Source organism: Mchenga conophoros, linkage group LG2 (genome assembly GCF_057382185.1).
Source record: "Mchenga conophoros isolate Kocher_MC1m ecotype Shallow Benthic linkage group LG2, M_conophoros_male_GT1.1, whole genome shotgun sequence".
Taxonomy (NCBI): domain Eukaryota; kingdom Metazoa; phylum Chordata; class Actinopteri; order Cichliformes; family Cichlidae; genus Mchenga; species Mchenga conophoros.
Genome location: NC_140527.1, coordinates 14,030,778 through 14,055,802, shown reverse-complemented (window position 1 = coordinate 14,055,802; position 25,025 = coordinate 14,030,778). Strand labels below are relative to the sequence as shown.

Genomic DNA, 25,025 nt, shown 5'->3' with positions numbered 1-25,025 from the left:
ACCCTCATTCAGATCTGGCGTTTGGAACTATTTTGGTTTTCATGTGACGTATGACCCTGAAGGTAAGCGCATCATGGACTAAAGTAAAACCGTATGTTGGATGTGCCACGCAATGCTCAATTACATTGGTGGGAACTAGTGTGTTAGCGCAGTTAGCTCGTTAACGTGTTGGCCGTGCACATTTACTCCGACATCATCCTAGTGCAAAGACAAGTGGAAGCAGACAAAAACAACAGGCACGCATGCTACAAACTTTACCCGAGTCATTTAGACAGCCGTTAGCACATGATTCTCCTTATGGGTGCCTGATATGTTTAATATGCTGCTGAGAATATAGCCCAGAAGAAGCGTATAGTATAGCTTTTATTTTGGAAAGAGCCATTTCTCTGTAATAAACTCTCTTTTCCAAAGATGAGTGATTCCTCAATCAGATATATTTATTTATTTTTATTACTTTGTTGTAACAGCAGCATTAAATTTAAAAACTGTACATTTGAGTTAAAATATATATTTATAATTTTAATAAATGACAAATTAAAAAGGCATGAACATTTTTTTTTTTTTTTTTTTTTTTTTTTTTGTATCGAAAAAATATCGAACCATGACACCAAAGTATCGAACCGAACTGAACCGTGAATTTTGTGTATTGTTGCACCCCTAATAGATAGATACTCAGAGCTGATGCTTCACATCCACAGCTTGTTGTATTTGCATCAGGAAACCTGCGGACACTGCATGATGAATGAATCAGGAAGCCATGGATCTGAATGTGTTTACATTACTTTAGTAAGTCCAGGTGAGAGCTGCTGTTACTGGTTTCTCCTTCAGTTTCCTGGCTCTGTGCTCACATGCTCCACAAGCTCTAGCGGTGGTGGATTGACTGAGTCTCCAAAAGTGCAGAGCATGCTGAGATCAGAGTGACAGCTGCATCAGGTTTTAAATCAGTTTTATGGCTCTTATCTGGCTCAGGGGCACACAAGCTACCCCCTCTCTCCAGCCGGACACTGAGGAAATAAACACTCAACCTCAAAGGGTTTTTCTCTGCCTTGGTGAGAGTGGAAATCCTCTCCAGCTCCACCTACCTGCTCTTTAAACTGTCTGTAGGTGAGTGGCAGCCAATCAGAAGAAACTTCACTCAAAGAGTGGGGAGGCGAAATGGCTTGTTTAAAACATAGCATTATTTTGAACTATGAGTCATGCAAAGCTACTCTAGGAGAATCTAGGAGTAAAAATAAGCGGGATAGGTCACATTTTTCCACACATTACTTGACTCCTTCCACTCCTTCCTCCCCATTTTCCAGGATGTACCAGGTCGTGAAGCTCCTGTACTGCTTCGGGATCTTCATCACCTTCGCCCTGCAGTTCTATGTCCCAGCAGAAATCCTCATACCATCCATGGTAGCTTGCGTGCCAGATCAGTGGGACACCGCCATCGACCTACTGCTGCGTGCTGTCATGGTCATCTTCACGTGTAAGTACGAGCGGGTCTGCGGTGTGTCGGGCGGCGGGCTGTTAAATCTGCACACGATGTCAGGCTCAACTGCAACGTGTTTCAGACCGAGAGCCGAGCCTTCTTATGTATGAATATAAATGGCACGCGTGTCAGCACGCACGATCGACTTTATGCTGTCACGGGATTTACAAAGAAACTCGTCCTCTTACTGTTATTTATGCATCAATTCTCAGACATGTGGGTTAAAGTGTCTGCTGTATGTTCGTGAAGGTTCTCACTCATCCAGGTCATTGTCATCCAAGAAGCTTGGAAAGAAAAGCATCTGGACAATTGGTGGAAACTCCCAGATTTGAGGTGTCCCCAAGAGGGTCATGGACCCCCTATGGACCCTTCCTCTACCTAATCACACGACCCACCACTATATCCGCTGTATGTTTATTCTGCACATTGAGTCACAGCATGGGCTGATTTCCACTCCTCTGCTCAGATTTTCCTTCATGCGTTTCTAATGTGAGCTCTGAGCAGAGTCGTGGTTTTTAAACACTTTCAGCATCATCTCAGCTACTGCTTGTGCAGGGAATCAATTTAAAGAAATCTAATTTCTGCGTTTGTTCTTTAGAGAACAAACCCAGACCAAAGACCCCGATCTGTTATAAGCAGTTTGGTACTTTCCCTTTCTCACCGTTTAACTGTCGTGACTGTCACCAAACCCCATCTGGGGTTGCGAGGTCTTCCTCTGAGCTCTTCCCCCAGGAGGTATCAGACCAGGATGGCTCTGGGCGAGCCAATCCAGGCAGGAGGAGCATCCTGGGTCTGGTGTGGGAATGCTTGTTTCTGTGTTCAACCTCTTTGATTCTGTTCTCTGTAGTCTTCAGACTGCAGAGCTTCACAGAGCAGCATGGCTTTAGGTTGATGTGAAATTGTCGTGTATCTTTAACAGCAGATGAAAGGTCTGCTTTTGGAGTTGCCATCAGCAATCTGGCCCGTGTTAGTGGTGTGTACTGACGCAGGAGAGCAGAGCGAGCGGTGTGGCTGCTCCTGAGTGTACTTCTGTGAGGCGCCTCCTTTATTGTATTTTTATTAGGCTTATTTCTGCAAAGAAAACTGAGTCTGCACCACAGCCAAGGCCCCGCTGACAAATGAGGCTCTTTAACAAGCCGTAATGAGGCAAACAGCACGTGTACAATCTGCTCCTCTCTTGTCTTTGTGCTTTTATCTAAAGTGGAGCTAAAAGGGGCAGCAGAGTAATTTACTCTTAGACATAGTAACAGAAGCGTCCCATTAGAAGGTCGCTGCTGCTGAGTTTTGCTCTTTAATCCCGTCAGTAACAGTCGTTTCAGCTGATTACCTGGACTTGGTTCTGGTTCCTGTGGAACTATTGACTCGAGCCCCTATGTGGCTAATCAGTTCTAGGTACTTCCACAGATGCAGAGAGTCCACAGTACCTGGAACATCCCTGTTTGTGTTTCTAATGAATTAGAGAGGATTTAAAAAAACAGCAGACATGCATGAAAAAGACTCATTTGTACTTGTTGTGTGAATGAACCTGCACACAAGGAGCTCACTGAGACTGTGAGCTCTGGATCTTTTGTGTTGTTGTTGTTGTTTTAACTCCTGGACTAAATAAAAATCTAAAAATGTTCACAAGGAAAAGTTTGGCTGCAGTTCCTCTGGTGTCCAGCAGAGGCAGCAATGAGCCACTCCCCATAGACTCCCATGTTAAAAGAAACATGCTTACAGGCTGGTACAGACTGTTTTGGTCTCTGTAGATAATTTCACCCTCACAACAGCTGTACAGGGCCTCTTTGACTGACAGGTGGATGGCACCACAGGTGGCTGTAGTTGCTAGCTGTCTGCTAGGCTTCACCTCAGCTAACTGGAGTCCCTGGACTGGACATCTGGGACACGCGTTTGTGCTTTTAATGACATTATCTGACCAATAATATGGCTGCTCTAAGGTTACGGTACCGCCCAGGACATCTGAGTGCCTGTTTTAGGATTATGATTGGATGATTCTTAGCACTGACCAACTGTGGGTGCAGCTTTAGCTGATAAACACATCCTGTCTGGTCTCCCTCTGAGGTGACGAGTGAAGGGACAACGAAGCCACGTGTCTCACATGCGTTCCCTCGCCTGATCCTCTCCCTCCTCCGGGTTTCCAGCAGTAGCCAACAGTTCCCCGTAATAGCCCCGCCAGGCTATTTATAGCTACAGTAGTCCTCCAATTGCAATCGATTCTCATCTGGCCATGACCGCTCATTCTCTGTGTTGCAGGCTCGTGCCTGATTGTGTGCACCGCTGCTGAGTCACGCTGAAGTCAGCAGGGGGCACACTTCCACCTATTGAGGGATCATTATATTTACATTAAAGGCAGAGTAGTTCTTGAAAGTGGGGGTGTATTTATCCTTTCACAGACCTTACAGACTGGAAGCACAGAAACAGACTTTCTCTCCCTGCTGCTTAACTGGTAGTTAACGTCAACTACCAGCTGTTTATTGTTGGTCTCCTCCATCAGCTGCTCAACATCTGCCGGCTTCAAGGTTAGGATCAGGACACTGGATGATGATGAATCTTCACTGAAGTACAGACTGATCATTTTCATATTTATAACGGCCATTAAAGTAATCAATAAATACAGTTTCTGCATCCAACAATAAGACTGAGCCCTCTTGGGTCTGTTATGTTAAAAAAAGTGTGATGCTCAGGTGTGCTCTCCACACGGACTCTAAAGGTGACTCTAAAAGTACTGCAGAACTGTACCCAGGAGGAATCGGGGTAGAAGGTGATCCTGGTATCAGGTAAAAATGGACCTCTGACCTGTTGTATGATCATCTCCTGTAATGATGGGAGAGAATCATTAAAAGGCTCCATTATTTAAAAAATAATGAAAATGCGTGACAGCTGAGATGAGCTTCCTGCTTGCTGTTAGAGAAACTTAAACATCTGGAAGAACGGCACATGGAGAATCCACGAACATCACTGCTGTAGTGCAGCAGGTAACTCATAAATCCAGCAGGCTTCACTGTCTGTAGAGGCGTCACATGTGGAGATGTTAATTTGATGGAAACGCTGGTCATGGGAGGATCCTCAGGTCTTTGTAACGTGGGCGCTTTATCGGATTGTTTAAGATGAATACTGTTTCCTGCTCTCAGGTCATCCTCGCTGCTCTCCACATGAATGACGCCTCACTGTTGATCTTCATTTACTTCATTGCCTCTGATTGAATTATGCAGATGGAATTTGCCTCGCTCTGTCGGTTTCTGCACACACATCCCGATAAGCTAATAAAGGCGTGCGCGCGCACCGGCTGTCTGCAGCTCGTTTGTCCTATGAGTGTGGCCACGCTCAGCAACAGGAGGAGAAATCAAAACACTCGAGCATCCGGTGAGATTCTCTGCTGGATGCTGTGATAAAGGAGGAGGGACTGCAGCAGGGACGGTGCTGCTACTGCGTGCACATGTGTGAGCAGGAGATTACTTTAGCTTTTGAATGTAAATACGAGATGAGACTGGGGCAGCACGCTGTTGTCTGTAGATGCTCTGAGGATGCCTCTGAGACTGTCTCCTGCTGTATTCTGTATTTTAGTGACTGATGTGTGTAGTGTGTGATTATACAGAGGTGCTGCATTGCTCTTCTAAAGTGGTTTAAACGGTTTGAAAACAAAGAAAGTCGGCCTTAAATTTTGATACTCGAGGAGAGCAGAGATGAGTCACCTTCAGACTTGCGTCTCAGTCTTCAAAACGCTCGCTCTTTGCTGTTTTTACATTTGCAGCCATCTGTCTGCAGTGTGATCGGTCAAAGATGGAAAATGTCACAGGAAGTGATTTTGACTGATGTGCCAAAAGTGTTTGGCGCTCTAAGAGCTGCTGGCCAGCCAAGTCTCGCGTGCTTCCGTGTGAGCTCTCGGGCAGATTAGAGTTAAAAGTGGACGGCCTTGAGCAAACTCTCCCTCTCACTCTGCTGAGCGTCACTCTGACTTGCACTCCTGCACGAAAGGTCAGTTCATTTCAGCGCAGGCAGATTTCTTTTGAAGTGAGCACTCTATTCTAATTTAGTAGAGCGATGGCGGGAAAGCGCAGGAACTCAGCGTAGCTGCAACTGCTGCTGGGGATCAGCGAGCCTCTGAGTGGCAGCGGTGGGAATGCTACACGACTTGGCCGTGTTCCTTACAGTCGATGCTGTTATGTTGCTGTGTCTCACATTGATTACCTGAAGGCCACATCTCGTTTGTTGCCGTTTGATCACATTAGAAATGCCAAAAAGCCACAAACATGAGAAGAAGAGCCTCTGCTTTGGGACTGGAGATGAAGATGTGCATCGGCACTCTGCTGCGTCACATACCACTGTAAGCTTCAGCTTCCACTTTTCATTCTTAAAACAGGTTTCTAACATGTCTGAAGTCTGAGGAAGAAGCTGTGAGTGTCGTCTGCAAAGCAACAAAACATCTTCTTTAATAATACGAGGTTCTAAATAGTGTAGAAACGCTTCAGAGGTCGCGGGCTCTTTAAACGACTGCACCGAAGCTTAGTTTATTAACCTTGAGCAGGAACTTGTTTCCCACAATGAGCCATTAGAGTCCACTCTGATCCTCAGTAAGCCAGACCGGCTCACTTCATTTGGACTGTAGCCTCGAGGAGCGAGCGCTATAACCGCCCCTTCTGTCAGAGTCTCAGAAAAAGCATGACTTTCTACATGATGAAGAACCGCGGCTGCAGGAACTGCACAACTGTAAGAAATACGTATGCAGAAAACTTTATTTAAAAAGTAAAACACAAGATTTTTGTTTGTTTACATCTCATCTCCGTTCCTTTTAAAAACAAAAACTTTTTTGTGCTCAGTTACTCCGGTGTAGTTTTTATTTCGGAGGCAAATAAAAGTCCAAAGTTTACGCCCTTTGTCATGTATTCCAAAGCCATGCTGTGAGCCAGATTGGACTCTTTTGCCTTGCCAGTTCTGGCCTCCGGGCCTTATGTTTGACAGCAGTCAGCAGTTCCTGGGTCTCAATCATGTCAGACTGGACCAGATGAATGGTTAAACTTGAAGCATCAGTGTTAAAAGCTGTGTGTGTGTGTGGCTGTGACAGAAGCAGACCTTCCCTCTTCATTAACAGTCCCAGCTTCCTCGTTAACCCTCACCGCGTGGCCGTGTGTGCCGAGACTCGCCGTGGCGCTGAGCGTGCTTCCTTTGTCTGAGTCACTTTGCCACAGGCTGCAGCTGAGCAGCTAGCATGTGCTGTTGATGGGAACGAGAGAGGACGTGTGGACGTCGCGTGAGCTTTCTCTTCTTCTCTTTGTTGTTTCTTACAGCGCTGTGGCACAGAGGTGGTGTGCCGCTGGGACTTTGTGCTGCGTGTTGCCGGCTGTCGTATTTTTACCCTTTCACAAACATGATGTGTGCACACGTTCACCTTTTACGGATTCCTCTGGCCTTTGCTTCCTGCGCCTGTTTCGGCTCACCTGTGACTCTGACAAACTGAGTCAAAGATCTGACATGGAGCAGCGTGTATTTTTAGAGGAAGTAACGTAGTCACGTGGAGAGGAAAAGCAGTGAAAGTGTCTTCAGAGGTTAATTAACTGAATTTAAAATGAAATGGAAATGTCCTTTTTCATTACTTCCATGTGAAAAGAGAATTTTCTAACTCAATTAAATTCAGATAAATTGGAAATGAGGTGCAGTCCATGGCTGAGAGCCACACTGGCATTAAACTCGTCTGGCTCCGGGCTGTGCAGCAGATTTGGGGACCCGGCTGCAGGCATGTGTTCCCACGTGGCTTCAAGAGCATTACTCAGATCCTGATGCGGGACGATAAGGCCAGAAGGGTTCCAGCTTATCCCAAATGTGCTGGAAGGGGTTGAGGTCAGCGCTTTGGGCAGTCCAGTCAGCGTCTCTTTGCAGAGAGTGTTCACCCTCACATCATCACCGATCTCTGAGACAGGACCCAACCTGTCTCTGGTGCTGCTGGGCCGAAACATTTCAGACCACCGCAGGGAAAAAGACAAGCCGGGCTATAAATGAGGTCACGCTGGTTTATTCACAGCATGCAGGAAGCGGCATTAATACACATACAGTTTATGCAAAGATGAGAAACCGATAAATATTTAAACATCAGTGAAAAATCCACTTCACACTGCATGACTGAGTCACGCTCAACTCCAGCTATCAGGTGACCCCTCCCTCTCCTCCTCCTGTTGGCTGACATGAACGGTAAAACGGTTTTCATATCACGGTGAACCGCGTCCGGTTGCTGCCAAAGGGAAGCACTTTGTTTTAGCGAGCGGCACAAGCGTTGAGTCTTTCCGCTTGTTTCTGGAAGTGTGGGGTGTAACTCTACCTGCTCACAGCACTTATCCACTAACCCAAACTATTCCTTGCATTTGTTTTTCCAAATCATGGAAGCTGCATGTGGTCAGGCGTCCACATGCTTTTGACCATATAGAGCTGCATCACTGCATCACCGAGCTCCCACTGTGAGATCGGAGAATATAGGTTTCACCTGATAATCGACCCTAAAGGTCACACATGAGAAATGATTCTGCACGTCGCACGTTTTAACCAAACCATCGGCTCTCTGAGCTAAAAGAGACACAGCAAGCAGAGCTGGGCTGCAAGTAGAGAGGTCAGCCTGAGGATTTCTGTCTTTAGCACAGACCTCCTGCTGGGTGGCGAAGGTCAGGCTTGCCCTGCAACTCCATCCTCCTACACTTCCACCCTCCTCTCCTCCACTTCTCATGCTTCTGTCCAGGGAGTTAGATTAAAATGCAGTGGATTTGTTTTTCCTGCAGATAAGCACGTCGACGGTCAGCCAGTCAGCGTCTCGGGCACCCCACACGTGTTGGTTGTTTTCCCTCCCCATCGCCTGTTGTACTCTGTATAAGGGGTGTCATACATGTGGCCCGGAGGCCTGCTAAAGGGCCCATTGCATGGCTTTGCAGAGTGTGAAGGCTGCAGTGAAACAAATGAAGTACTTGGGTTAGTCAGTAAAAATCTTTTCTGTTCCGGGTGTGTGAGGCAGGTGGAGGGGATCCTATTGTATCCATGAGCGATGGGAGGGTTTGCCCCGGCGTCTGCAATGATGCAGACACTTTATCTATCTGCTGAGATGAACAGAGGCCTGATCCAACAGAGTCCACACCTGTGGGGTTGGGGTTAGGGGTCTGGGTAGAGGCTGAAGAGTAAGACTGGGATTAGAATTGGCTGAAATGAATTTCCTCATTAGGGTGGCTCACTACAGCATCTGAGGCAGGGGAGGGACTCTGACGTGCAGGCGGTGCACAGCCATGTTTGATGGTTCAGCATCTGGTTTCTGGTAACAGGCCTGTGGTAGACTCTCTGCTGGTCTGGGAACAGCTCAGAATCTCTGCGGTAGTTGATGGATGAAAGCATAAATTACTGACTGTGGAAGGTATGTTGTAAAAGTTCCTTTCACGTCTGTCAGTTTTACAGAGAGTGGGGTGATGAATCTGTTTCACTTGGTTTTATTTTTTTCAGCCTTTTTAAAGGTCTTTGCTTGAATAGTAAATGCACTGGTACTTACATGGCGCTTTTCTACTCTATCTGAGCACTCAAAGCGCTTTTATACAACTAATTCATTCACCCAATCACACCCATTCACTTTTTCTAAACTGTGAAGTGCTTACTGTCTAACATTATACACATTCACACTCCAATGGGTGCATCGGACAGCAACATGGGGTTAGTATCTTGCCCAAGGATATTTGGGCCTTGGAGCCTGGGATCGAACCACCAACCTTCCGGTTAATAGCTGACCTGCTCTACCACCCGAGCTACAGTCAGGAAATACGAGCAAAATGTGGCATTTTTGCTGTTTGTTGTGGTGAATCTAAATGAGTTAGACACCATGATTTTTCCCCTGCTGTGTGTCAAAGCCACTCATGGTGGGCCTGGGAGAGAACCCCGGTGCTGCACGAAAAAGGAACATGAAAGGCCACTTTGATTAGCCAAGTGAACAGGAAGTCCACTTCAGTGTGATTACAGGTAGCTTTGGCAGGTTCCCCAGCTCTCTGCGTCTGTGTCAGGCGCCCTCTCACTCATAACAGTTAACGGAGGTTGTGTTTGCCGGGCAGGACAGAGGTAGGTGTGTGTGTGTGTGTGTGTGTGAATTTCTTTCCTGTTTGTCATGCTTGTTTTCAGTTGTGCGCTGCGGGATGAGACACGAGCTAAAAAAAAAATAATTCACGACTTTTCCATGTCTGAAGCTGAAGTTTCAGTCCCGCCCTGAGGCTAGCACCTCGAGAAGGTGACGAGTTAATGGAGAAAAGGACGGAGCTGAAGAGGAGGGTCCTCAGTGTCTGTGTATAAACTGCACTGTTGCTGATCTGCTGGTCTGCACTTGTGTCACATCTGGATTGTTAAGTTTAAAATCAGAGTTTGTGTTAAACCTGCTGCTGCTTTTAGAACAGGAGGGAATCATGTGAGACCGCATCAGAGCGTTTCCCTCTCCTCTCGCTGCTGCCCGCTGCTGTTGTCTGAGATTCATCACTTTTCCTTTTCAAACAACTGCATGGGATGATATTATAAAATGTTGGTGAATGTATATGTTTGAAATAAAAATGAACTGAACTGAACTTCTTAGAGCTCACATTTATACATGGAGCCGCATCCATCATCCCCTCCCTCACAGCTGCACGCCACAGAGCAGTGGTTTCCCACAACTGTCGTGTTTGCAGCTGCGGGCGAACGCCTCCGTGCACTCGCTGTAACCAGCCGGGTTGATGCTTATTAAACTGCTCTGGCAGGAAATCCAGCGGCTGCTCGAGGCCAACTCTGCGCATAGAGCAAACACTCAGGTGTATGTTTCCAACAAGTCTGTTTTAATCGGGTCAAGCTCTTCATCAAAGCTGCACAGAGCACCGCACACACCGCTGGACGTTTCTTCTTCACCTGTTCACTGTCACAGACGCCGATAACTGAAGTCAGCAGCTGTTTGAGAGAAAGACGAGAGAGAAACACAAAGAGGAGCATGTGCGTGCAGCTTCCAGCGTCACGCTCGTTTGGGCTTTTCTTCTTCTGGCGTTTCCTGTAGTTACAGCGATATTTTAACCACGGGTGTGGGTGCAATTGCCGGCATTAAGTCAGTAGAAAAAGGAGCAGAATGGAAAATATTGAGAGCATCATGGCAGGATAAATTAGGCAGTGAGTGTTTGCAGTGAGATTATAGCATTTAAAGAAGTAAACAAGTGTTTGTGATGACTTCAGGGAGCCCTGAGTGTCAGACGCAGGAAGAGCTGTCGCGCTGCCTTCATGTTGTGTCTGAGCCACGAGGGAGACAAAGTGCTCCTAAAACGTCCGACAGGGTCACGGACATTCACGTGGCGATGGTCTACCTGAGGACGGAGAGCATGGGGAAGGTGTTGTTTACCTCGAGAGCACGTTGTCTCGCTGCCGGTGCTTGTCTGAATCTCAGTGATTTCTAAACGGAGAGGGCTCTCTCTGTGACTCCTGCAGTTCTCTGTGATGCAGACACTGTAAAGCTTCTCATTAACAGGAAGTAATTGTTTCCCTGCAACTGAAGCAAAGTGGCAGTGACGTAGCATGGCGGCAGAGAGACGGACAACTTTTACTTCATTTATCACATCGTGCTTTCTCCGTCTGTAACTCAGTCATGGCTCAAAGAAGCTTTCGTGGTTGAATAAAAAGAAATAATCATGTCAGTCCAACTTGATTACAGCCCCTGCAGCTCCGAGACCCCCCCCCCCCCGAGATTAAATGAGTCCCCACTCGCCCACGGGGAGGAGGAGCTGCAGTGATGGCTTCTGTTACCTTCTACCTTTGTAATTTCAAACGACCATGAGCCACGGTAAATTGAACCAGTAACTGTGAGGTTGTGCATCCTTTCTCCACCTGGCCGACCAGTTTGATTGCTCTCACAGTGACTCCCAGAGGCTCAAGTAATCCATTTATTTTCTGAGGAAATTCTAACCATTTCCCGTACAATCTAAAAGAGCAGTTTACCGAGGACACATCCACCCCCTCCGACAAAAGTTTGTAAATGAATCGCAAGGAGATGTTTAGACTTTTGCTCATCTCTGGATGGAGTCCCTCCTCAAGCAGACTTATGTTTCTTGAAGTGAAAACTCTTTTTATTCCTCGCTGGAGTCGCAATTACTCAGATGGGCTTCGGGCATGTCCTAAAAAATTAAGGTACGCTGCCTCTTCCTGTGAAAAAGCATCAAAGAGTTTGCAAATGTGTCTTTGTGACTGTAACAGGTGTAAATATTTCAAGTTTTAATCATCATCTACTTTTGCAACACACGCTCATCAGAAAGATATAACAGGGCTGAAGTGAGCTTCCTCTGAAGGGTGTCTGAGCTCAGCCTCGAGGATTTTGGTCCGGGTTTTTATGACGTCATTGTGACATCATTACACAGCTGAGATCTGTGACTGTGAGGCCGTCTGGGTGCAGTGAACTCATGGTCATGTTATAGAAACCAGTCTGAGCTTTGAGACACGGGGCTTTGTTATCCTGCTAAAAACACTGAAGAAGCGGCAGCACTCAGGCAGGCTGTGGAATTTAAATGATGCTCAGCTGGTACTGAGAGTCACACCAGCAGCAGCCTGAACACGGACACAGACAGGATGGATCCATGCTTTAAACTCGTCAGACCAGGAAACGATTCTCCAGCTTCTGTTGTCCAGGTTTGAGAGTCTGTGTGAACCGTAGCCTCCTGTTCTTGCTGATAGCAGTGACACTGGTAACACCCATCTCCTTTGGAGTACAGAAGCTCCTCTGACGTTGTCCACGAGCAGAACTGAAGCAATCCTTTTCATATTCGAGGCACGCAGCCAGCTTTCCCATATTAAAGTTGGAAAACCCGTCGTCTGTGGAGCATCTTCCAGCGTGTGATACTAAAGGTCATTTCAAGGAGACAGGCAAAGGTGAAGTAACAGCAGCAGGATGTACAGCCTGACTTTCCAGGATTCAAATGGCAGATAATGGAATATGGATAAACAGGGCAGAGTTATCATCTGGGAAAATCAGGAAGAGGAGGAGCGAGGCTCAGTCACGGGCCAGGTGTCACACTAAGGCCGGCCTCGGCTCCGGAAAAAGCCCAAAATAAGGTTTTCAACCCAAAGCAGGCAAACTGTGCAGCTGCTGCAGGAAGGTAGCGTGCAGAATATACAGGGAGTGCAGAATTATTAGGCAAGTTGTATTTTTGAGGAATAATTTTATTATTGAACAACCATGTTCTCAATGAACCCAAAAAATGTTTTTGGAAGTAATTTTTAGTTTGTTTTTAGTTTGAGCTATTTTAGGGGGATATCTGTGTGCAGGTGACTATTACTGTGCACAATTATTAGGCAACTTAACAAAAAAACAAATATATACCCATTTCAATTATTTATTTTTACCAGTGAAACCAATATAACATCTCCACATTCACAAATATACATTTCTGACATTCAAAAACAAAACAAAAACAAATCAGCGACCAATATAGCCACCTTTCTTTGCAAGGACACTCAAAAGCCTGCCATCCATGGATTCTGTCAGTGTTTTGATCTGTTCACCATCAACATTGCGTGCAGCAGCAACCACAGCCTCCCAGACACTGTTCAGAGAGGTGTACTGTTTTCCCTCCTTGTAAATCTCACATTTGATGATGGACCACAGGTTCTCAATGGGGTTCAGATCAGGTGAACAAGGAGGCCATGTCATTAGTTTTTCTTCTTTTATACCCTTTCTTGCCAGCCACGCTGTGGAGTACTTGGACGCGTGTGATGGAGCATTGTCCTGCATGAAAATCATGTTTTTCTTGAAGGATGCAGACTTCTTCCTGTACCACTGCTTGAAGAAGGTGTCTTCCAGAAACTGGCAGTAGGACTGGGAGTTGAGCTTGACTCCATCCTCAACCCGAAAAGGCCCCACAAGCTCATCTTTGATGATGATACCAGCCCAAACCAGTACTCCACCTCCACCTTGCTGGCGTCTGAGTCGGACTGGAGCTCTCTGCCCTTTACCAATCCAGCCACGGGCCCATCCATCTGGCTCATCAAGACTCACTCTCATGTCATCAGTCCATAAAACCTTAGAAAAACCAGTCTTGAGATATTTCTTGGCCCAGTCTTGACGTTTCAGCTTGTGTGTCTTGTTCAGTGGTGGTCGTCTTTCAGCCTTTCTTACCTTGGCCATGTCTCTGAGTATTGCACACCTTGTGCTTTTGGGCACTCCAGTGATGTTGCAGCTCTGAAATATGGCCAAACTGGTGGCAAGTGGCATCTTGGCAGCTGCACGCTTGACTTTTCTCAGTTCATGGGCAGTTATTTTGTGCCTTGGTTTTTCCACACGCTTCTTGCGACCCTGTTGACTATTGTGAATGAAACGCTTGATTGTTCGATGATCACGCTTCAGAAGCTTTGCAATTTTGAGACTGCTGCATCCCTCTGCAAGATATCTCACTATTTCTGAGTTTTCTGAGCCTGTCAAGTCCTTCTTTTGACCCATTTTGCCAAAGGAAAGGAAGTTGCCTAATAATTATGCACACCTGATATAGGGTGTTGATGTCATTAGACCACACCCCTTCTCATTACAGAGATGCACATCACCTAATATGCTTAATTGGTAGTAGGCTTTCGAGCCTATAAAGCTTGGAGTAAGACAACATGCATGAAGAGGATGATGTGGACAAAATACTCATTTGCCTAATAATTCTGCACTCCCTGTATATAACTTTTTTTTTTTTCTCTCAGAATGAGATCCAGTAAGAGTGTTGCTAAAGTACCCACTGATGCATAAAAAGTAGAGTAGAATAGCCCTTTATTGTCATTGTGCATTTACAATGAAATTATGGGTGCTCCACACCAACTGTGCAGGAATCAAATATAAACAGTAGACAGCTCGGATAAATGCCTGACCAGAGCAATGTATACAATGCAGTGTTACCTGTGTTTTTCCCTCCCAGAGGCCAAATCAATCTGAGCGTGTGTCTCTGGAGTGGCACTCATGGGCGGAGACCTTTTTGGCTCTGGCTCGTTGATAACGCAGCACAGACTTCTTTAAGCTAATGACTGCTTTCACAGTTTGAGCCGTTTTCTCTGTGGAGTTTAGTCTTCTGCCAAAAAAGCCAACTTTAACTTATGCAGACTTCGGTTATTCCCAGTGAAACGGCCCGGGAGTTACTGAGCACACTGAGCCCCCCCGACATCTTTAATGAGGTGCGGTCCACCGAGCGACAGACAATCAGAGAGCCCGCCTGCCTGCCGCCGCCACGGGCTTGCTTTCCTCTCTGGGAAGTGTTTGCCAGTGGCGCCGGTACCCTCTGACTCCCTGTGGAGAAAGTAGACCAAAGCCCTCCCAAAAGTCTGATCCCACCTCGGAGCATCACCACTGCTGGACGCAGCTGAAGGTAGGGGGTCAATCTCTCATTTAAAAGCTTTTGGCTCAGTTCACAGGCTCCCGCTGACGGGCTAAAAACCACCGCACCCCCATTTTTCTTCTGGCTGTGAAACCAGCCCGGCCTTCCCAGTGTCTGTTGATGCTGGTGGGTTTAAATAGAAAGTTATCCACATACTCCAAACTGACGCCGTCTGAACAGAGGGTAATGGCACTGAGATGCACTGATGCTGTACGCTCTGCAGCCCTACCTCTACACCTGAGGGGGTGTGGTTAAAGGCATGACGAGGTCAGCACAGAAGGGAGAGACTTGTCATGCTCTCTCGGCTGTTGTTGTTATTGAGTCATTTAAAATGAAAATAGTTGGTATCTGTGACTCTGCTCCGTTTTTGGTTTTATGTGGAAGGATGTTCTCTGTGAGTCGGTTCTCTGACTGACTCTGCTTTTCTCACCTGTGGAGGGTTCCTGCAGGGTTCAGTGCTGGGTCCAGTTGTATTGTTTTTCTTTTTCTGGAATTTCTTTTAATGTCTATGCCATGACACTGTGCTGTGCATGTTTTTAAGCCTCAGCAGACGGGTAGGCTGCCCACTCTGGTTGAATGTTTGTTTTGGATTGATGATTAATAATTTCCTTGTTTTAAACTCTGTAAACTGAGCCCATGATTGTCGCTCCTCCTGATGTACTATGTAAGAATCAGTCAGGTGATTGCTTCCTTCCTGCACAGTGTTCATAAACATCATGTAGTATTTGATTCGTCTTTGAACTTTGACTCTGTAAACCTTATGTCACCTTCCTGTTTATTTACAGAATAAATGTAAGCTATAGGGGGTGTCCAAATTCATGGGCTGCATCCTCCTGAGGCCGCATTTGTAGGCCGATTTCGTCACAGCGACGCAACAAAGGCTGTATCCCAATTCAGGGTCTGCAGCCTTAAAGTACGCAGCCTTAACGGTCCACAAGGGCCGCATACTTAAAGACCGCTAAGGCCGGAAGTGCGAGGCTTGTGAAATGGGACGGTCTAGCCTTCGTTGCGCTGCCCAGGTTGCCTAGCAACCATGATGCTAACAGCTGGAAACGTTTTATACAGCTTTGTTTGACAGAAATGAAGGAGAGAATCTTTTGTTCATTTGTTTGTTTCTACATGAGCTTTGATCATTCTCTGTAAGATTAAGGTCAGCTATTGAACGGCGTATATTTTAAAGCAGCGGTTCCCAACCCCCGGGCCTCAGACCAGTACCGGTCCGTGAGTCGTTTGGTACCGGGCCGCGAGAGTTGAGGCTTAAGTGTGAAATGTATAGTTTTCAGGGTTTTTATTGTTTTTCAGCGTTATTTTGTTATCGTTTTTATCGTTTACTCGGTTTTCCTGAGTCTTTTCACCCGTGTTATGAATAAATATTCTTTTTTTCGGTACCGGTACTAGTTTTATTTTGTTGTATTTATCCGCGACACCTTAAAGGCCGGTCTATGAAAATATTGTCGGGCATAAACCGGTCCGTGGCGCAAAAAAGGTTAGGGACCGCTGTTTTAGAGTAAGGCTTTAAAACCAAGTTAGTACAAACGTCACCAATGTCACATAACTTTGCCGACATGTGGCCAACAGGAATGTTGTAATGTTCTTCGTTATTAAACATTTGCACATAAATAAGTGACATAATATTCAGTACTTAAGGTTTACTCTTCGGGCGCCCCTCATCCACAGTTTTTTTGTTTTGTTTTTTTTTCCCGGCAAAATTATCCACACCCACCACGCTGCTATGCATTCTGGGATATGTTGGGCCACGAAGTCTACACCGCCACGCCCTTAAAATTCAGGGAAATGAAGGACTCATTTGAGGGCCGCATTTCGAGCAGCCTTTGAATTGGGACAGCCTTCGTCGCGTCGCTGTGATGTAATCGGCCTTAAAATGTGGCCTTTAAGGCTGCAGACCCTGAATTGGGATACAGCCAAAGGCTGTCCAAATTCGTAGACTCAGATCGGTACCACGCATGCGCAAATCTTACGTCACTTCCTCTCTTTGCCAACACTGCAACAGTTAATGTTTTTGAATGACACGGTTAGCTCCCAGTTAGCTCCTAGCATTTCTCAACAGCTCTACCTCCTTTTTGACTGCCCGGGACATTTAAACAATGGACAATCCGTATACAATGATGTGATGCCCAGCCTTCCTAGTCTTCATCTTTCAGTGTGTAGCATGCTCTCTCTCTTTTTAAACCCAGGCAGAAAAAAATTTGTTTTGTCTCTGAAGCCCTAAAAGTGCTACGACCAAATTAGCGTGCTCAGAGTGTTCTCTCTGGCACTTTGAAGATCCACGCCTCCTCTCCAGGGACCACGTCTCCTCCCCGGAGAGGCTCAGCATGTTCTCTAATAAGCCTCACTCGCCTCACAGCTCCTGCCTCATTTGATGACTCGGTAAACTGCAAAGCTTTAAATGGAGTTTGAAGAGCAGGCTTCAGGAGCCGTTCCCCAGAGGTGACAGGTTTCCGCTCTTCTTGTGTGAAAGCTCAACTTTGCCATTGCCCCAGAAGTTAATCTGACAGATCTGAGCACGATCGATTCTGGTTGAGAAAATCTTTTATCAGCTGATTTGTCCCGTGCGCTCGCCACAGAGAGGAGCGTGACTTGAACCTGCTCATGTGCAAACATTTTCAGGCAAATGCTTTGACGTCTTGTCAGCGGGCCGCTTGTTTTGTACGAGCGCGGTCGGCCATCGCCCTTTATGCCCATCTCCACGGCAACAGGTGAAGGCACTTAAGGTCCCCGGTGACTTCAGTGTCACGGTCGGCGCTTCCACCAACACGTGAGAACAAACTCCACATGGTGGGAGGCTCTCCCGCCGCCTCCTCGGTTTGCTGTCTTCCCGTCTGGCTATTGCTACTCTCCGACCTCACTTCATCTCTCAGCCGTCACTTCTCCTTTTTCAGCACCAACTTTACGTTGCCCATGATTTAAAAATTAATGGGCAACAGACTCGCTATCAGGAAAGATGAGGACACTCTTCTTTAATCATCGAAAACAAAAGGTCTGGCAGTCAAGCGTTCACTGAGATCCAATGCTCACTAGGTATGACAAATGTTCACCTGAGCAGCCACACCATGACCCAGCAGGTTTGAAACTGCTCATTAAACACACCTTCTCTTCTCATTTCCAGCTCTGTGGTAATAATCAGTCTGTTAGATAAGCTTTGCATGATTCACAGTTGAGCATAATCCTCCTTTGTCTGACATGTTTGCTGGTCCAGGTGTGTTAGGAACATCTCCTGTGTGACATCATCACTGCGCAGTCTGACCTTTGGCCTCACAGTCGTTCATGAATAAAAGTGTTTTGGAAATCCCACAGAGGGTTTGGTGTGCAGAGGAAAATTACCTTTTAGAGAACCGTGGATTGTTTCCTGTAGAAGCACTGAGCTCATTAGAAATGTTTGAGGTCATGTTCCACTTTAAAGATGATGTTGTTCACTAGGGCTGCACGATTAATCGTTAGAAAATCCCGATCTCGATTCATATTTATGTGCGATCTCATTTCCAAATGACAACGATTTTTAAAAGGGAAAAAAAAAAAGATGACGATTGTACCGCATTTTGATCCGGGACATAATCTGCATGAAAACAAGCGCTCACGCTTCCTGCTCAACAAATGACAAGGGCGGAGCCTTATACCACGTGATACAGAAGCCATCTGGCAGGGGAAAAACAACGGAGAGCACGTGAAACTGCCCGAGGGGAGAAAACACAATGAGCGCAGAAGAAACGTTTCCTGATGGTGGTGAGAATGACAACCCCACTGTAAAATTATTTCCAAGAAAAGGTTCTCATTCCTCCGTGTGGAAGTTTTTTGCCTTCAAAGAAGACGATGAGAGTCAAAAAAATATCATTTGCAAGCTGTGTTTTGCCATAGTAGCAGCACCGCAAGGTAACACTACAAATCTGTATAACCACCTCAAACGTCACCATAAAGTGCAATATAACGAAGCTGTAAAGGCCAAGAAAGTGACAGGAGAAAATCCGTCCCCGTCAACCACCCAAACATTAATAACGGGAATGTTATACAGCGCTTCCCCATACCCGTCGACCTCCCGCAGGCACAAAGAAATTACGGAGGCTATCACTTATCACCTGACCAAAGATATGGCTCCCATCAACACTGTGCAAAACGAGGGATTTAGGAGAATGATCAACATCCTAGACAAACGCTACACAGTGCCGTCCCGCAACTATTTTAAAAATGTTGCACTACCTGCTCTATACACGCAGTGTCGAGCAACGGTGGAGACGGAATTACAAGCAGTACAACGTTTTGCGGCAACAACAAAATGTGAGACATTTATTGTTTTTATGTTCTGTCTCAACTGTTACAAAGTTGATGTGCGGTTAATAAGTGCAAGAAATATTTATATTGGAAAAGAAAATCGTGAGGGAATCGTGATCTCAATTCTAAGCAAAAAAAATCATGCAGCCCTATTGTTCACTGTGTCCTTCTTTCCTCCTCTCGTATCCCAGGTGCCCTCGCCATCCTGATCCCAGAGCTGGACCTCGTCATCTCGTTGGTGGGCTCGGTCAGCAGCAGCTTCCTGGCGCTCATCTTCCCACCCCTGCTGCAGCTCATCGTTTTCTACGGCGAGGGCCTGTCGCTGCCGGTGAAAGTCAAGAACCTCGTCATCAGCCTGGTGGGGCTGATCGGCTTCGTCACGGGGACCTACATTGCCATCGTGGAGATCGTTGCCCGCAACGGACACAAGCGCGACGAGACGCCATCCACCTTCTTGGTTCAGTGATGAAGTGGCGTGACTCCCGGCGGGTGGATGGAGGCCTACTCGGGCCATTTGAAACCATTTTAGTGCACATTTGAACTTTTATCTCATTTTATCTGCTGCTGTTGGACATCACAGCTGTTTCAGGATAAATCTGTGACATGTCTACGATTAAGGACCATGGAGAACCTGTGGTGCTCGATGTTTCACTGCTGTGTCATGTTCTGTTTGTACCTGACAGTCACGTCTTATCAAGTCCATCCTTTTAGTGCAATCTAACAGATTAATGATGATGGAGAAGGTAGGAGATGGTACGCGGGTTAGAGGTAATTTATTCTTTTGACTGATTATTGTTTGTGGTGTTTTAGTCAAAAAATCAAACTACCTCAGTTTTTAACATCCAATTTGGAGCCTTGTAAAACACCTTCGCTTCACGCAGCCCCCAGTTTAGAAGTAAACATGTTTGTTTAGCACTTTGATTTCTGCCTTATTCACTTTGAATATAGTTTTAAAATCGCTTTAAAAAATTAAAAATCCGCTGTTGCTTGGGTCGAGGGGTCATAGCGGTTCTGATGGGAACGCCTCGAAGTGCCAGGAGATCGTTCGTATCTCATCACAGCAGACTCACCAGGATGACACAGCAGCTGTTAAACAGTACAGCTGCTTTCTTGCTCTCAGCTTTGGGTCAAACTGTGAGCTTTGACAACAAGGTCACAGGTGCAAGAGGCAGAACCTGTGAGGGTCTCGGGATCCTCTGGGAGGAGTGTGGCAGGTGTGCAGGGATTAAAACCCCCTAAAAATGTGCCAGATGTTCTTGTGAATATTACAGCTGCATTAGTGCCCGATGATAGGTTGCTACAAAAAAACGCCATCAGGTTTGAGCTGCATGTATCTAATATAGCAAGTTTTAACTGCGGGCTTGTAGGTGTTGTCGACGCCTCACAGTGAAGCGTCTGTGCTGCCGTGTGTCTTTGTCCGTGTGGCATTAGATAACAGACTTCTGGTTTCCCTTCACCTGTGAAGTCACCTCATGCAGGGCTGGAAGTCGTTCTGTGTGTGTATATATCCATCCATCGTAAATGTTTGCACATGTAAATACTCATCTAAACTATAATTTTCCTTTTCTGTTGTAAGTGTCAGGTTGCAGCTGATCAAATGAGTGCATTTCAGCATGAAAACATCAAGAAATGTAAAATATTCCAAACTTCATCCAGCTTGACGGCCTGCATCCTTCATATGTGTGAGACCTTCATTTGCTAAATCACTCATTTCTTTACTCTTTACTTTCTCAGAATAAAGATGTTGAAAGTCCAAGTTCGTGCGTTTCAGTCTCTTCGTATTAGCAGGACAACTCATAAGGATCTGAAAACTCGCCAACTCTTGGAGCCGATCCAGAACTGGGTTCGGAAATTTTTAGAGGGATTTGTTACTGGACGTTTGGCATCACATCCTGACAAATGAGGTAGAAAACGAAGTTGTTCGTAGCACACATGATTAAAACTCTGTTGATGACCCCATAGTAAGAGCATCAGAGTCGGTATGACTGAACATCAGCCCCTAAATATTACCAATGCATGAGTGTGTTTGGAGTTAGCTGTAACTGTAGTTGTCCAAAAAGGGCAGATTATTATCAGCCTCTGCTGCCTATCCACTCAGCAGAATTGAAGTTGAGGCCAGATGGCAACCTTGGAGCTGCCTGTGTGAGCGTTTCTGCCTGGTTCATGTGCTCCGCTCCCCGAGGTGCAAATGCTTTTCAACATGCGCCACAGAAGCAGTCCAAGTAATCCTTCCACCGCCTAATTGACACAAATGAGAGGGAGAGGGGAGGGTCCGCTGGTGCTCGTTTTCCCTGTGAAGCTTGGCCAGAGATGGAATTAAATTAACTGGACTGGGATATTTAGCATGAGCTGCTTCACCCTGCGTTTAGCTTGGCGTGTAGACTGTTCGTGGTCATGAACGTGAGCGCGTTCCTCCAATGAGTCCACGGCACAGGTTTCTGTTGGGCATGTTTCCTGCCATCAAAGCTACCATGGATGGACATGACTGTGCTTAAAGGGGGTCCTGATCCATTATTTTAAGTAAGGCTAATCAGACTATCTGTCGATGTTCTTGTTTTTGTGCTACTTGTTGTATAAAAATGAAAAAAGGCATTTTTATTTTAGGAATTATCGGAGTATCTTCATTGGCCAATAAGTTGTTAATCACATGTGAACTGGTGTAATCTCAGTTTGAATTACCCTCTGCTCGTCACACCAACATGGCGACAACAAACCTCAGCTCAGATATTCATGACATCAATTTGACGCTGCAAGATAAAAAGATAAAAACTTCATTTTCAGTGACCTAAAACATGGTTTACACCTGGACAAAAGGCCAAACAGAAAAGTCTCTAATTACTAAAATCCCTGAAGAAAATGCCTTTTTCATATGCACCATGTCATCATTGGAAACACGTTTTCCTCTTGGGGCCGTCCGAGGGCTGCGCCGCAGCTTCGGTGGACGACATTTCACTTCATCAGCGCTCTGGTTAAAGGCATGAACCCCATATAGGAAATGTAATACTCACTTTATAAGTTTCAGGACTTTCTCTAGTAATTAGTGCCTGAATGACTGCAACCATCCATAAAAATACTATGTAATAGAAATACTAACATTTCCATGCTAACCACTGTCACCAGACTTCACTCTATGGAGCAGAAACTGGACATGTCTGGCTTTAAGGTTCTTACTGGTCAGCAGATTTGTATTGATCCTGAAAAGGAGCCACAATGGAGCCAATTAGCAGCCGGACTGAATGAAAAAACACAATTAGGTGACTTTCTGCCACCAGTTCAGCCCAAAGGGACCACGTTCCTTATTTCCTTTTGCAAACAGCTGGTAATTAAAAGCCACAACTGCTGACACAGCAACTTTCACCTCCCACTGCTTCACTTCGATTTGCAGAACTTGTCTTGTGTTTGTGTGCAGCAGTAAAGCTTAAAGCTGAACCTCACCTAAGTGGCATGCAGACACTAACATGCAGTGTTGGTAAAACTCACAGCTTTTCTTCAACACTCTGGAGACTAAAGATATGCTTGTTTAACCAGAGTGTTTGAATGATCACAGGTAAGATGGCAGTCTGAGCCACCACTCTGTGTCAACATGTGTTATTAACACGAGGTAGAGATGTCTGTCTTCTTTCCCCTCACTTTCAGATACTGTTCTGTGTAGATAGTTTTTAGACCTCACACTTTGGTCCAGTTTTGTAAGATTTTTAAGGACACATTGCACCATGCTGAGATGTGCCAAAGTTTCAGCCAACAGCCATTTGGTAATCACCTTGTTGGGCAAAAATACTATTCATGTCAAATTATGTTGGCTTTGGTATTTTTCATAGATTCATCTAGAGAACCGGGGACAAACAATTTAAAGTACAGTTTATTATTCAAAATAAAAACAAGATATTGTACATATACATTTATTACTGTGTAATTATATCTTTATTAATGCATACTCATAAAGCTGCTATGTTTCCCCACCATATTTAAATATGATGGTCAGTGAGGACTTCTGCCTTTGCACTAATGGTCTTTCACAGATCAGCCACATACTTGAAACACCAAAGGTGGAGGAGAATAACTGCAAGCGGCCATTTGCCCTGGAGGGACATTTAAAGTCATGTCTGCAGCTTCAGACTCAAGATGTGAACGATCATCTTTGTGTTTTAATATCTGACAAGGGCTCATCCCCCTTTTCAGATATTATGTGATCTCTCAAATGAGAGATCACATCTTTCCTTCATTCTGGGGCATAACTGGTTTCCTAAACCTGACCGAACTCTCCTGGTGTGAATGCTTGGGGGGGGGGTTGTTGTTTTTTTTCTCGTTTGGCTCTTGGCGAAGGCGGTTGCACTTTTCTCCTCTCCTCCTCTCCCTTATCTTCCCTGCTTAGCCTCTTATTTCCTTGTCTAGTCTCGTGTTTTTTGTATTACTTTTCCCTGGAACACTCTCTCACAGTCTGTTCTCTAAAACCTAAAAGAGAATTATGGATTTGATCAACTGGTACCTGAATGCTATTGACACCCTTTTCTTAACAAGAAGTATTGGCTCGGGTGAGCCTGAGTGTCTGGGTGGCACTTTCCCTGCCGGATACACGATGGACGGGTGGCAGAAATGGAGAATCGTGTGCCTGCTGTTCAAACCCCCACAAGGCTGCCCGCTGGGATTGAAACAATGGCACGAGGCGTGACTTCTCAGAATGGGTTCATTGAGTGCAGCATGGATAAGATCTTGGAGAAGCTTACGGCTGCTGTGAATACTCAGAATAAGACCTCTGAGCGCAAATTGGATCACATCTTGGAGAAGTTCACTGCGGTCGTGAGTTCTCCGAATCTGCTCTTTGAGCACAAGAATGACAAGACCACGGAGCGTAAGTTTGATAACATCATGGAGAAGCTCGCAGCTCTCCAACGGGAGATTGAGAGTCCAGTGTTGGACTGTTAAGAACAGGTTTGAAATTCTCATGAGTTGTTCGCACTAAAGAAAACCACCATCATAATGCGGCTATCCCTTCGGCGCCAGCTATGGGCTCAAGGCTGGAGCTGAACAAAAACACCCTGATAACGACTGTGTTTAGACTGTTCTTCATGTCCTCAACAGCTCACCTGAGTATGACTGTGATCGGTCAGAGCTCTGACTCATACACTGGTGTGCTCGACTCCTTTCACAGAGTTTTACAGAGTAAATACAGGCAGTGGCTCCACAGCTGAGGTGAACAGCTGACTGACAGCCAGATTAAGCACTCTGGTCTGATGACATTGAGTGACTGTCCCAATGGTGCCATGTTGACGTCCACCTCTGGCTGAGTTCTTCCTCCCACAGTCCACAAACATGCTCATTGTCTGTAGGCGTGAGTGTGATAGCTGTCTGTCTCTGTGACAGGTTGGTACCTGTCCAGGTATAGCTGCCTCTTGCCCTGTGACAGCTAACATGGGCTCCAGCCTAACCTTGACCCTGAAGTGTGTAAGTGTAAGGAGATGCCTGGATGGATAAATTATGGAGGAATCACTGCTGTGTTTGTAATAAATAGATCTAAGAAATATTTCCTGTACAGGATGCGTTGTTTACAGGGTCACGTGTTCTCTGTGTGAGCTCAAGCCGCCGGTCATACATGAGACCTTGATGAGAATCAGGTCCTCGTTACCCAGCCGTCATTCTGTTTCTGATTTATTCAAACCCAGTAAAACTGAACTTGGGCAACATGGCTGTCAGCGAGGTCAGTTTTGATTCAGGGTGTGTGCTGGCATGCAAGGATCCTTCAGCTGCTCGCTGTTCATCAGCAGGCGCCTCTCCTGAGTCCAATAATGATCTAACCTTGTGAAGCTGAGGAGCACTTTCTGCATCGGGGGGTCAGTGCATTAAAATTTAGATCACAGCCGACGGCATCGTGAGAACTTGAATGCTCTATGAGGTAACATGAGAGCTTCGTTAGCCGG

At 45.9% G+C, this 25,025-nt stretch overlaps 1 protein-coding gene across 2 annotated transcripts in view; it reads left to right on the top strand.

The window, feature by feature from the left end:
* slc36a1 (solute carrier family 36 member 1) overlaps window positions 1–20,866 on the top strand; it is a 39,194-nt gene extending 18,328 nt beyond the window's left edge. For both annotated transcript variants that reach the window (XM_085286817.1, XM_085286809.1), the window contains exons 11-12: window positions 1,302–1,471; window positions 19,302–20,866. In XM_085286817.1, coding sequence (XP_085142943.1) covers window positions 1,302–1,471; window positions 19,302–19,576 — 445 coding nt within the window. In that variant the 3' untranslated portion in view covers window positions 19,577–20,866. The remainder of the gene's footprint in view (window positions 1–1,301; window positions 1,472–19,301) is intronic.
* The last annotated feature ends 4,159 nt before the right edge of the window (window positions 20,867–25,025 follow it).